General features: G+C 45.9%; 1 protein-coding gene across 1 annotated transcript in view; it reads left to right on the forward strand.

Annotated features, from left to right (window-relative positions):
* dlgap4b (discs, large (Drosophila) homolog-associated protein 4b) overlaps positions 1–13,963 on the forward strand; it is a 104,349-nt gene extending 90,386 nt beyond the window's left edge. The window contains exons 9-14 of the mRNA XM_030374726.1: positions 417–976; positions 2,242–2,330; positions 4,768–5,348; positions 6,819–6,910; positions 8,456–8,674; positions 9,631–13,963. Coding sequence (XP_030230586.1) covers positions 417–976; positions 2,242–2,330; positions 4,768–5,348; positions 6,819–6,910; positions 8,456–8,674; positions 9,631–9,849 — 1,760 coding nt within the window. The 3' untranslated portion in view covers positions 9,850–13,963. The remainder of the gene's footprint in view (positions 1–416; positions 977–2,241; positions 2,331–4,767; positions 5,349–6,818; positions 6,911–8,455; positions 8,675–9,630) is intronic.
* Positions 13,964–14,092: the final 129 nt, after the last annotated feature.

Here is a 14,092-nt window from a genome sequence, read left to right on the forward strand (position 1 = left end):
CCTCTGTCTCTCTCTCCTCCTCTGTCTCTCTCTCCCCCTCTGTCACTCTTTCCCTTCTGTCTCTCTGCCTTCTTTTTCTCTTTCTTTCTTTCTTTCTTTCTTTCTTTCTTTCTTTCTTTCTTTCTTTCTTTCTTTCTTTCTTTCTTTCTTTCTTTCTTTCTTTCTTTCTTTCTTTCTCTCTCCTTTCATTCTTTCTATCTCTGTCTGTCTGTCTGTGTGTGTCAATATTTCTGTGTCTCTCTCTCTCTCTCTCTCTCTCTCTCTCTCTCTCTCTCTCTCTCTCTCTCCCCTCCGTCTATCTGATCCTCTGTATCCGTCTCTCTCTTGTATCTGCCTGTATCCGTCTCTCTCTGTCTGTGTGTGTCTCTCTATCACACTCTGTCTCTCTTTCCTCCTGCTGCCCCCCTCTCCTCCAGTCTCCACGTGTATCACCACCAGTAAGCGGACGGCCCCGCCGCCGGTGCCCCCCCGCACCACCTCCAAGCCCTACAGCTCGGTGACGGTGCAGAGCAGCACCGAGTCGGCGCAGGAGGACACCTACCTGCAGGACCTGCAGGACCGGCGCTCGGAGGCCACCAGCCAGTCCAGCCACGCCCACAGCAACTCGTCCGACAGCCTGGACAGCAGCCACGCCAACAGCCTGGCCCGCGGCATCCCGCGGCCCCTGCAGACCATCACCGCCGTCCCCGTGGCCCTCGCCCGCGAGCCCTACGCCTCGGCCATCCTCGGAGCCATCGGCACCGCCTCCGCCGTCGCCGCCACCGCCAACGCGTGCACCGACACCAACGACGCGCGGTCGCACTCGCACGCACACTCGCACGCGCGCGCCCACTCGCACGCCTCCACCGCCGTGCAGCACGACCTCCCTCCCCTGCGGACGGGAGGCGGAGGCGGCGGCGGTAAGGGAGGACTGCTGGGGGAGGAGCCTCTGGTGGCGCCGATGCCCAGGAGGAAGCTGTCCTCTATAGGGATACAGGTAGGGGACACGGCCCGCCCGCCTAGGTGGCTGTTGGTGCTTTGAGTTGAATGCTGGTGGGTGGGGTTCAGCTGGGGTTGACGACAGCAGTTTGTTTATTGGTTTACTTAGCTGGGACAATGCACAGCTCATTAGCAGTGCCAGAGGTAGCTATAAGCAAATGTTCATCTGTAGTCCCTGGGCAGGAAACAGAGGATAACATCTCTGTCAAAAGGGAAACCTAACAGTGAAGTTGGTGTTGTTCTTAACAGTGTATTTTCTCTCTGCCTTAAAACGTTTGGTCAGGAATAAACCCAGACTGTGGTTTATTTCGCTCTTACCACAGTCGGCAACAATGATTAGATATGTTACCGTCCTCTATAACGTATTTTTAATGGACTTGGATCAGCTGAAATTCAATTGATATATCGGCTGTGCTTGGAGCATAATGGTTTTACGTGTCACGGAAACATCTGTAATGGACGATCATTTGAAATGTCGAGTATGTAGTGCATTGATTCTGACCTGTTAAGAGCCAGAGGTCTCATGTTGTTGTAATATAATGCATACCATTGGAATGTCACTGACCAACCAAAGTTCAACAGTGCCGTGGTATAAACCTCCATAAATATATGGGTATCTATGAGTCTCAAGTGAGCTAACTACACTACAGTGTCTGTAAATGGTCAATAATACTTAACTGAACATGCAACCTCCATCGCCTGAAAGGCTGGGCATGTGTATATTTATCATTCCCTTTGGACCGCAATTTTCCACTCTATCTTCTGTAATAACAGTGGTCTCCATTTTCCAAACCATTTGCATAAACAAAACCGTCTCCTAAGGCCATTAGACATTTACCATTAATTATGATATTGAGAACGGTTTCTGGGAATATTTGTCCATTTGATGGAACCGATTTTCTTAATGCTTCCCCTAATAGTCTTCAGACCTCACCACTAAGGTTAGTGTTGTCATTATACAAGACCAGTCATTTGTAACTGAAAGGGGACGTGATAGTGTACTGAATGTGTTGTTCGACTCCCAGCAAAAGATACTACAAGCTAAAGAGAGCGTGAAGGCCTGCCCCTTTACCTCATCCGTGGGTTTCGGAATTCCCTGTAGCTCACATACGCTTAAAGCCTCTGATGAAAGACAGTAAATGGGTATTCATTTGCAGGGCACAACCGTTTGGTATAGCACTGGTATTTAACCAATGGCTATAATATAGTTGATGCCTTTTATGGGGTTAAAAGGTTATATTTGTGTGTGTGTTTACCTCTCAGGTGGACTGTATTCAGGAGGTCCAGCGAGAGGACTCTCCGCAGCTGGCCCGGTTTCAGTCCATCGGTGTACAGGTGGAGGACGGCTGGCAGTAAGTCCACTTCCTGTTGCCGTCATTACACCTCCTCTTCCTCCTCGCACCCTCGTTGTGAGGCCGCCATATTTAAGCTTCTCTCGACCTCTCCCCTGGTCTGGTAACCGGGGAGCCCGTTTTCCTCAGAACAGATCTCGAAGGCGTTGATCACCTTGGTGCAGTTCATCACTTCTCTTTAAGGGAGGGCCAGCTGTTCAGTGTTTCTACTGGTCTCCTGGGTCTTCTGTTGAATGTATCACGCTTTGAAGTCTTTGCGTGTCCCGCTGCCCCATGTTTGTAGCAGGGTCGTTGCCATTACACCACGCAGATGGACATTTGCTCTGCACTTCCTCCCGATTTTTCCTGTCTTTGCATGATAGACCTGGTTTTGTGTAAATAGTAACTGCTTTGAGTATATTTACATTTCTCCTGACTGAACTTTGCTCAAACCAGTTCCTGTAAAAATAATATTTTTTTTACGGAATATATGAATGCCTACTGTTTTATTTATATTTGCCCATTTTTGTTCTGTTTGTTTTGCATATATGCTTTGACAATGCCCTTTTTTGTGGCTTAGCGAACCCCTAACCTGCCACTCCGTGCTCCTATACTTGTTATAATCTTTTTTTCTGTTTGTATTTATAATATTTTTACCTCTGTGTCTACCTACTGTATCTCACCTGTGTAGATGTCCCTGCGTGTCAGTAGGGAGACACCTTTATCAAGGTCCCGGAAGCCAGTCAATGGTTAGCTCTAGTTCTCATTAAAACCCGTAACTCGAGCCCCTCTACCCAGCTGTTGGTGTGTGTGTGTGTGTGTGTGTGTGTGTATATATATATATATATATATATATATATATATATATATATATATATATATATATATATATATATATATAGTCCAAATCTTTTACAGAGCGAAATAATTGCTTGGTTTGTCGCTAAACACAATTACCAAGTCTTTACTGAGAATTAACAGCGATTATGTTGGTATTATGGTATATGAATTGCGTGTGGAATATGTTCTGGTGAGGATCCAAAAAGAACAGACAGGAAGTCAACAGACGACAGCAAGTCCACCGCCTAACGTGAAAGAAACCGATCCATCCGCTTGCAAAGTATGCATGAATCTCTGTATCCACTATCAGGTCTGGTGAAGAGTCTTGTTCCCGTAGTTAACCCACTAACCCATAAACTTGTCAGCTGTATCCACTCGGATAGACTCAATATTTACGCGGTGCAGGACCCAAACCCAGGAAAAAGAGCTCCCAAGAAGACAGAATAGTAGATTACAGAAAACAACATCAATTCGCTTGGGCTGGGGAATAATCCAGAAATCTCCTTACTTGTGATGAAACACTGCAGCGCCCTCTTAAGCCGGGCCATTACTTGGTTCATAAAAACTACTGATTGAAACCGAAAAGGAATGTCAGCTGATTACCGATTACGGTTTCTACAAACTGCATTACATCCATGAAGGGTGGGGTTTCACTCAGAGAATAACCTGAACACCATCTTGCTTTTCTTTTATTCATGAAAAAAGAAGCGGCAAACTAGCACAGCCAGAGAGAAGCTAAAGAATAGGCCAGACCATTTCAAGAGAGGGAGAAAAGCATACTGTGGACTAAACAAGGGACTATATCCCCCATGATGGATTATTGAAGGATCGCCAAGTCCTCATTGGAAATACTGGATTCAGTAGATGGTGGGGGTTAGGGGAGGCGGAGCCATACCAACTATCCGTCATACCCTCTTACTTACACAGTCGGGCCACACCCCCACCCCCCCCAACCCCACCCCCAACCCCATACCCCAACCCCCCCCCCCCCCCCCCCCCCCCCCGCCCCCCCCCCCCGGCAAGACAGGCTTATACTCACCTGGCTGCCAACCACACCTCACACCCTTGACATCTTGTAACATCTCCCGAGGAAGGCTGTAGAGTACACGCCCAAACGGTGGAAGGTAATCAACTTTTTCCTTAGTCTTGTTCTTCTTCTTCTACTCAGAATCTGATTGCAACTTTCAATGACCCAGCCAAAACATTTTGCCTGCATTCATTCATGAGGATGAAACAGACTGCAATGTAATGTGATAGACTATACTGATATACTTTGTGGGCATGCCATACCATGGCCTAGCAAACAATATTAACCACATTCTCTGGTGGATGGCTTTCCTCTGTGATTATACTGTTTGCATTGTTGTATTAGGTCAATGTTTACCATTAAAGATAAGGTGATACGGATGAGTGTTTTGTTGTGTAGTCGTAATAGATTTAATATGCTTTAGTAGTTTTCTCCTTGACTTATCTCTCCTTGCTTTGCTGGTTGCCCTTATCTTTGGTGTTGCCGTGGTTCATTTGGACAGAAAATGCATTAAAACCAGCATCTTCTACTGAAGTGCCCCGCTGAGACCCGACCGACACTGAGCCCCGCCGTGGTTCTCTTGTCTTCCAGGGTCGGCCACTCCGGCAGCATGGCCTCCAAGCAGGACTCTGACACCACGCCGGACCTGCCCTCGGCCGCCGCCGCCACCTCGCACATCCTGGCCTCCAGCAACGGCCGGGCCGCCGAGAGGAAGGTCATGGTGAACAGCGCCAGCCAGTCCACCGACTCCCAACGCGGGGGGAGCACCTCGCTGGACAACGGCGAGGGCCTCGGAGACACCGCCACCACCGCCGCCGCCACCACGGCCGCCGCCACCACCTCCTGCTCCACCTCGCCTCCGCCCCCGCCGCGGCAGATCCTGAACCGCTCCACCACGCGCAGCAGCTCGGACTCGTTCTCCGAGAGCATGGACCCTGCCCTGGACCCCTCGTCCCTGCCGCCGCCGGACCCCTGGCTGGAGAGTGTGAGCGTTGGGGTCGGAGGAGGAGGAGGAGGAGGAGGTGCTGGTGGCGGTTCCGGTGGTGGGGGGACACTGTGCAGGAGAGACGGCCACTGGTTCCTGAAGCTGCTGCAGGCGGAGTCGGGCCGCATGGAGGGCTGGTGCCAGCAGATGGAGCTGGAGACCAAAGAGAACCAGATCTCTGAGGAAGGTATGACCCCCCCTACACACACACACACACACACACACACACACACACACCCGTACTTACCATTCTGCAGGCTGAGTTGGGTTGGAGCCGATAACGGGGCCGTGTCGTCTAGAGGTACGGTTATGACTTTTAGCTGGAGGCAGCTAAGCGTGTGTCTGCCTGCAGAACCTCCGGGGAAAGTGTATGCGAAATCAAAATCACAAGAGTCGCTTTGTAGTCAGGCAAATGCTAAATGTCAAAATACTAAACGGTATGGTGGTATATATTAGATCTAGTCGTAATGTATTTACAAAATGGTGAAAAAGCAGAAAAAGGGTGGCCCATTTCTAACACGACGTCAAGCCAATTAGACTTCATTCCCATTACGACTTCCGAGTCCGAAGGATGAATATCATTATTCAAAAAATGAGGCCATATCCAATGTTACTTGGCCCAGAGATGCTGAACGTCCAGCCATATCATTTGCAAATCCAAAATACCATTATGTCCTCTTAACAAGCAGCAAAATGCTGGGGCTCCACCCAGACCCCAATGGGGGTCTGTCTGTCAATTCCGCACTCCCCACCCCTGATCCACAGCTCCGTCCGGGGGATGAGGGGTGGGGGATGAGACGGTAATACCTGGGGTTGCCACACAAGCAAGCCTGTAATCCCTCAGAATTACACTAATCTTGCCTGGAACTGATTAAACCTCCAGATTAGATTAGTGATTCAACATCAGTCTGGGAGATTCAACATGTCCATGCACAGATACAGAAAACAACAACACGTTTCTGCATGCATGAGTTCATATAATCAAACTAAAAGCTTGGTTTTGCATAAACTGTTGACGGTAGTCTGTGTGTGGGCGATGGTTATGGAAAAATCCTCCATTGTAGTTTAAAGCACTGGCATAGAGGTAACATCACGATACCATTAATTCAACGATTATTGGTAAACTGGGACCAATGTTTTTTTCCAGTTTTGAGGGGTGACTAGTGACTGACTGCAAGAAAAGAGATGGGCACAGACACTAGGCTCTAAAGGCCTTGATGACTTTAAAGAGGACACCACCATCCAAAACACTGTAATCTGCCCCCACCATGTTCCTGGCAGCCTATGGAGGTTTTAAAAATACTAATGTCGTAGCTAAGCCAGTGTTGCACTAAGCGCTCTATATATGTATATATTAATGTATGTCACTGCTCTTCCTAAATCCTGTCGATGACTCCTCATGCTTTATACTTTTAAAGGCAACCGACTATTGGTGTAAATGATGATATTCTCTCACATTACCGTCTGTAGCTTTGTGCTAAATCTATAGGGGGGCTCCATTTTCTCTCGTTTGGTAGGATCCAAGGTCCAGGTTTCAAAAGATATTGGATGGACAAATTTGAAATCAAAGAAAGGTGTGATTTCTTGTGTGATCCGGGTTTCTAGTGTGATCTGTGTTCTGGTGTAATCTGTGTTCTGTGTTATCTGTCCTCTGCAGTGCTGGGGAAGGTCCGTAGCGCGGTGGGGAGTGCCCAGCTCCTCATGACCCAGAAGTTCCAACAGTTCCGGGGGCTGTGTGACCAGAACTTGGTGAGTAGCAGCCACACAAGCACACGCACCAAATCACACAACACAAGGATTGAAGCAACACCATAGGTCACCAAGTTACCACGGCAACCATTTCATCATTACAGTTGGCTACTACTACTAGACCATCGTTCACACGTATATGGGTAATTAGAAGAATATGTACATATTTTCTCTGCATTTTGGCCTCCCGTCCATTCCGAAACTGCTGTTCAGGTCACTGAAAACAAATGTTTATATTTTTTGCTGTCTATATGTATGGACCGGTGAAACAGTGCATTCGCTAAACAATGATATCAAGACCTCGCTTTACAGAGGGCAATTGTTTCTCACACATCGAGCATGCGCCAGAAACCTTTGAACAATGGTGGAATTCGGGGTTGTTGACGTTTGGTTAGTTCGGTTCAGTTTAATTAAATCAACTGTAGTGTGTAACTATCAGCCTGGCATGCTTACTCAAGAGTTTTAAATCATTTTGGAGTATTTTCTATTACACCGTTGGTGTATTTCTTTGAAAATGGAGGCGGAAAAAATATGTTTTCAGAGGCCTTGACTAGATACTTTAATATTCAAAGCATTGCTCTGGGCCTTTCATCTCGGGACAAAAACGATCCACATTTTTGACCCTACTGAAAGCATACAGGAGTCCCTAAGACTCCTTCTAAAAAGTTTTGTCATCACTGCCTCATCTTCATCAAAGCCAGTAGTAGTGCAGTGTGAGTAGGGAGTCCGGCAGTTGTCTCGCTAACACTAGTCACAGGACCAGCTCCTACAGTCCGACACACTGATCTATTGATCGGGCTGACACCATGCTATTAACATAGTCATTTGTGTGGAGCTTAATTCGTCTCGCTGGGGCGCTGCCTATCATCGTTTAAATGATTTCCCGTTGCTCTAAATGAGTCACTGTATCATCTTATTTAAGCCTTTCTGGTGCTTTAACAAATAAGCAGCGTTGGTCACAGACAGCCTTACACAGCATATCGGCTGCTTATGAAAGGCGTCCAAAGGCTGTGTGATGTCTAAAATTAGAAGCTGCGGAAAGAAATTGTGTCGTATCGGTTTTTGCTGACTTTCCATATCGATCGCAGCTCTTTTTCTGAAGGAATAATTGCGAGCTTTTAATGCCTTATTTGTTGTTGTATTTGCCTTGATGTTGAGTTTAGTGCCTGCTTCACTTGATTTTATCGATCAACCCTTGTAGTGAACCGGTATCTCCTAACAGCTGCGGTGCCACAGTGCCATCTAGTGGTAGTTAAGGGGAGATTATTTCCTCTTTTTTTTATCTTTGTCTTTATCCAAACATGACTCACCATAGTTAAAAGGTGTATATTTATAGTTTGTTTCTGACTTAAATGGGTGGGTTTAAAAATATTTTTAGACTTGGGTATTATGGCCAACATCTACTTCTAATATCATTATTATATAATGCGCCCTTTTTTACCCATTCATAATAGATTAATTTAACTCCAACTGTAAATATGACAACGTGACACGTACAAACCTACTTGACCTAACGTGATGGCGCGTGTCCCGGGTGGGGGGCAGAATGTGAGCGCCAACCCGCGGCCCAGCCCCCAGGACCTGGCAGGCTTCTGGGACCTGCTCCAGCTCTCCATCGAGGACATCAGCCTCAAGTTCGACGAGCTTTACCACCTCAAGTCCAACGACTGGCAGCCGGCGCCCAGCTCCGCCTCCTCCACCGCCGCCGCTGCCTCCGCCGCCGCTGCTGCCACCACATCCGCCCTCTCGTCCCCTGAGCGGAAGGTACTTCCCACCCCTGCTGCCCTGTACCCTGGCTGGGGTAGGAAAGCCGTCGAGACCGGCCTCACTCCTCCCGCCACCACCACCACCACCACCACCACCACCTCTCAACCTCCACCTCCACTGTCTCCCTCCCCTTCCCTGTTTCTCTTTCTCTCTCTCCCTCTATCTCTCTCTCCCTCTCTCCCCCACTCTTACCCCTGTTCCCCCCGCTGAGGGCGAGCCCCTGATCAGGGCCAACCCAAGCCAGACATGATGGGTCAGAGAGGCCTCGCCCCCTCTTCACATGCATGGGAAATATATTTGAAAGGGGGCCGTTGGTGTGGAATGGTTCGTCTGTTGTGGTTTGTTGAGTTGTCTTGCATGTTGCAGTAAATTGTGTTGGAATTTTACTTGAGCATGGCTAAAATCATCCAGTAGAATCCAGGCCTATCTCTTTTGTGTGTGTGTGTGTGTGTGTGTGTGTGTGTGTGTGTGTGTGTGTGTGTGTGTGTGTGTGTGTGTGTGTGTGTGTGTGTGTGTGTGTGTGTGTGTGTGTGTGTGTGTTGAGTGTGTGTGTGTGTGTTGAGTGTTTGTTCGTGTGAAACCTGAATTTGTCTGCCTATTTTTATATGCCTTGATTGTTCTTTCTTGATGTTGCTATGGCAATGTCGATGCCATGTCTTGTGTGCCGTGTGTGTTCATTGTTCATGTCTCACCAATACCATTGACGTCTCCAAGAAGGCCTTTCCCATAATAAAGAATTGATTGATTTCAATTCTGCAGCCGTGTTTATTGTGTATACCGTGAATGTCACTGTTTTAATAATTCTCCCGTCGTAAATAATGCCCTTTCTTCAATGTCTTTACAAGACTGAAGGAACACTAAATGACTGTCCACGTTGCATTTCCTCGCATCACTAATTCTTTCCCCTTTTTACTCTGTTCCTCCCTCCCCTACCATCCCTCCTCCCACCCCAGGACCAGGAGACGGGCAAGAAGCCCGCTAAGGGGCGACCGGTACTGGGCCGCGAGAAGAGCGTGGACTCGTCGTCCGCCTCGTCAGTGGAGAAGCAGCGGCAGGAGGCCCGCAAGCGCCTGCTGGCCGCCAAGAAGGCTGCATCGTTCCGCCAGAACTCGGCCACCGAGAGCGCCGACAGCATAGAGATCTACGTCCCGGAGGCCCAGACCAGACTATGAGGGAACCCCCCCAGGGAGAGGGAGAAGGGTGAGGAGGAGGCCGTAATCCATGGTGATGCTCTTATCTCAGAAGTTAAGAGGATTGTCAATGTAAGTTCTTCCCGACGCCTGAAGAGGAAAACCAAACAGGAAAAAAATATGGAGAGAAAAAAAATTAACAGAAAACAAAACGCTGCAGGGATATTGAGTTTGGGGGTCTGGGGGTCCAAGTGTGTTTAAAATGTGGACACCCACACAGTTGAGCCCTGATGACTATGGGAATTCCCTAGATCTAACACCTAAATGACTGATGACTCACGTTGTTACTTGATGATGAACACTTATTGTTACTACTATTGAATATCAACGATGATGAATAGCGCTGGTATTATTATCTCTCCTAAAGAAACTCTATTAAGACTGTTTATAAATATTTTATCTTGGCCATAAGATCTACTACTAATCAGACAGGGGTCAAATATGTGTGCTTTTCTGTTTCTCCTCTTCCTGTCTTTCCAAGGCCTTGGCTATCCTGTAGCTTTGCACAACACCACCTTCTGGACATCACATGAATTACATACACAACAGATACACTAAGCTCAGTCTACTTTGTCTACCGTGTCTTTCTTTGTTAATTTTCTCACATTTGGCACGTTTCTATGTGAAGAACCATAATTATAACTCTGCTTTGCAATATGGAACTAAATTAGTGTTCAGAATCACAAAATAGATTAATGCTAGGTTTTTGGGTTTAGGGTGCATCCTTTCAAAATATTTCGATCCATGGTTTAAAATACTATGGAGGATACTAGGGCAGAATATGTAGGTATATATTGAACAAAAGCATATCCTGCTGAAAATGCGATGACCAAGCCCAGCGATCCTATCAGAATCTCTGGCTGTAGCCATGCTTGCGTGTCCTGAGATTTCCTGGCACTATGGAAATAAGCTCCTTCACACCCTCTTGGATTCCTTTTCAAGTCTTCCTTTTAAAGCATTCTTTCTTCTCTGTGTGGAGATGTATGTTTTGGTGACTTGGATATTCAGTAGCAGCACCTTTCCATCTTTTTGTGAAGCATACAATGGGTAAATGCTTCAAATCGCTTCACCTTAAGATTCATATTTCAACTGAACCATATCACTCAATCCAATGCAAAAGTGTGTTGAGATAGTTTTTCATTATATTACTTTTTATAAATGCCAACCCCTAGTGGAATATATATTGATACATCATCAATATAACAGTATTCTTATCACTCTTCAGCAAGATTATCAATTTGCAGTTAAAGTTACTTTTTTGTTATTATTTCTGCCAAACAGTTCAGTGAAAGCATGGCCTGTCTTGGTCAATACGCTTTGCCATCATTCATTCATATAAGCTTGTTTGTGAATGGGAAAATGCCGTAAAGCCAAAGACAAATTGACATCTTAAAATCAATACAATATCATCAACACCATTATTAACTTCAGGCTTCATTGTTAAGGGTGGTTGTGTGTGTGTGTGTGTGTGTGTGTGTGTGTGTGTGTGTGTGTGTGTGTGTGTGTGTGTGTGTGTGTGTGTGTGTGTGTGTGTGTGTGTGTGTGTGTGTGTGTGTGTGTGTTGATGAGTTGAGGCCAACAAGGGCGTATCCCACTCTGTCCCAGGTTTGGGTGGCAGCGTTGTAGCGCGTTCTTTCCTCAAGCCCCAGCTCTCCAGAGACACTTCCCCCTCCCTCTATTTAGATGGCATTAACATATTCTAAATCTTGATTGCAGTCTCCCATCCCAAGGGGGGCTGCCGTTGTCAATGCAGCCCCAGGCTTTTAAACCTTTGTTGTTGTTTTGTAACAAACACGGATTATGTCTCACACTGGACATACACTATCCCACATAAAACACAAAACAAGTTTAGAGGGTCTTGAGTATGGGTGAAACGTCTTCCTCTCCATCTCAAATGGGCCCATCCGCACAGTCTGTCAGACGTCAAACTACCACTAGCCCCCAGTGTCATTGTTGGTGTTGAATAAGTGCAATGCGACCCGGTTGGCCCTATGGCTGCTCTAATGCTCTGCCTCTCACCCACTGTGATCCAGAAATGTTGGGCTGGGCTTTGAATGAGAAAAAGCCAACAACAAGCTGGCTGGCTGTTTCACTCTCTCCTGGTCAGAGCTTTCAGTTGATGGCCGGTCTTTGTGTGCTGTTGTATTTGATGGGGATGACTCACTAAGGTAAATGGCTCGGGGGTGTGAAAATCCTAGCGTCGTTAGCACCTTCAAGATCTTTTGTCCCGTTTGTCCTCTGTTGTCAGCTCCAATGGAATTCCAGAGAAAGCCATGTCTGTCTGTGTCTGACAAGTTTAACTCCAATCACTTTAGGTGAGGTGAATTATAGTTGTCTGTTTTCTTCACAAAGGCCACATCAACTGCACAATGGTGTGATTTGGGTACATTGAGTATATGAGGTTCATTTAATTTTAACCTGAGAAATAACTTCTTGTAGTTTTGTTGGTTGAAAAATGGATAATCATGGTCCATCCTTTGAATGCAAGTTGAAAATGTATCATGTGTTCATTGTAAGAATGCAAACGTTTGTGTTCTTTTTGGTTTCTATCTTCTGCAAATGCATCTATTATAGTGCGCACTGATCTGAACTATCACAACATGGATGACAAGCATTGCTGCTCCTAGCCTAAGAAGACTTGAGTGTGAATGTGAATGGCAGCCAAGTGACGGAGGCATATCTATTCCTTTATACAAGGATCGCATTGCAATACACACTTGTCAGCCACAGTAATGTATGGGACACACCTGGTCCACTTCCTGGAGAGGTTTATCCATGATCCAAAGGGTTCCATTGTGTGCTTGTGTTATTTTCCCAGTGGCTCATTTGAAGTTGATAATGGTCCCGTGATAGCTCCTTCCGCCTTCGTCCTTTGCTTTCTTTTGTTGGGCATTTGCTTGCGTTTAAATTGAAGATAAGTAATACTCTATGTAAAACCAACTGTGTATCATGCACATGGCAGAAACTAATGTGCACAAAAAATGTTTTGGGGTCATGTGTTCTTATGTAGGGCTCATTGATAAGGATGCAGATGCACAAATCCTAATAATGACCAATGGGATGTAAGCGTAACTTTACTTGAAATTCTAATTCAATATAATACAGACGAAAAGGCCCCGTGGACACTTTCATTACCCTTTACAGTTCAGTACTACCGGTCACCCTTTGGGTTTCCAAGCTTTTTTGTCAAGGGGCCCCATTGTCAACTCCCTGTCCCTATCCCCCAAGTCCTAAATTGCTTGCCTTTTATTTGTATTTAAATATATCACTTTTCACCAAAAGTGAGCAGAACCCGTTGTCTCTTTTCAGCATCCATGCAAGGTCTTGTATTTATATTTCCCCACTTCCGGTGTGTGTGCGTGTGCGTGCGTGTGTGTGTGTGTGTGTGTGGTCACCGAGTCTCTGTTGATTATGATAGGCAACAAGCAAAGCAACGTCAGAGACGGACGGGCACACCTAGCTGGAGAGAGTGATCTAGGTTGGAGTACAACATAATATGCTGCCTTGTAGAAAAGCCAACTAGGAAAAAAAAAAGAAATTGAAACTACCGCCAATAATTCTGCTGACTGCCACTGGGTGGGATATGAAAACTTGGAGGCATACGAATCTATGCTCAATCAGCAGGAGATAAGATGTAGCATTACAAACCCTAGAGGAAATATTTTATAAAACAAGCACATATTTTAATGAGTAGGATTTGTTTGGTATCGATAAAGCTATATGTAGAGACTGTGTTTGCCAAGGTTTTAGGGGGTTTGGTATAAACGTGTTATGAGGTGCACATGTTGCTGAATGAGTTGTTTATATAAAAATTATAGATTTATTAAATTTGTTCTCGCTATTCTCTGTTAACATTAAACGTATATGTGCAATACTAAAGATAAGTACATGGGTTCTTTGATAATAAATACATTCTAATAATGTTATCCCATGCCTGTTACAAATCACTCTGTATATAAGAGACACAGTTTGAAAAGCTTCATCTTTTGCAATGCTAGATGTATTTATACTATTTTAAAGGGTGGTCCCATGTATAACGGTGAGAGGTCAAATTAAATAAAATGCACACAATACTTTCTCAAAAGTTTAACTTGTGGATATGTTGTTGACTCTTGATGACTCGTTTGTTGATACTTGTGTTGTGTCTCCTTTATTTAGTAACTGGTGGATGTACTCAACATATCTCCAGGTTCCGAGGTTATTAAATAACAAAGCGACCAGTGAA

This window comes from Gadus morhua, chromosome 13 (assembly GCF_902167405.1).
Source record: "Gadus morhua chromosome 13, gadMor3.0, whole genome shotgun sequence".
Taxonomy (NCBI): Eukaryota; Metazoa; Chordata; class Actinopteri; order Gadiformes; family Gadidae; genus Gadus; species Gadus morhua.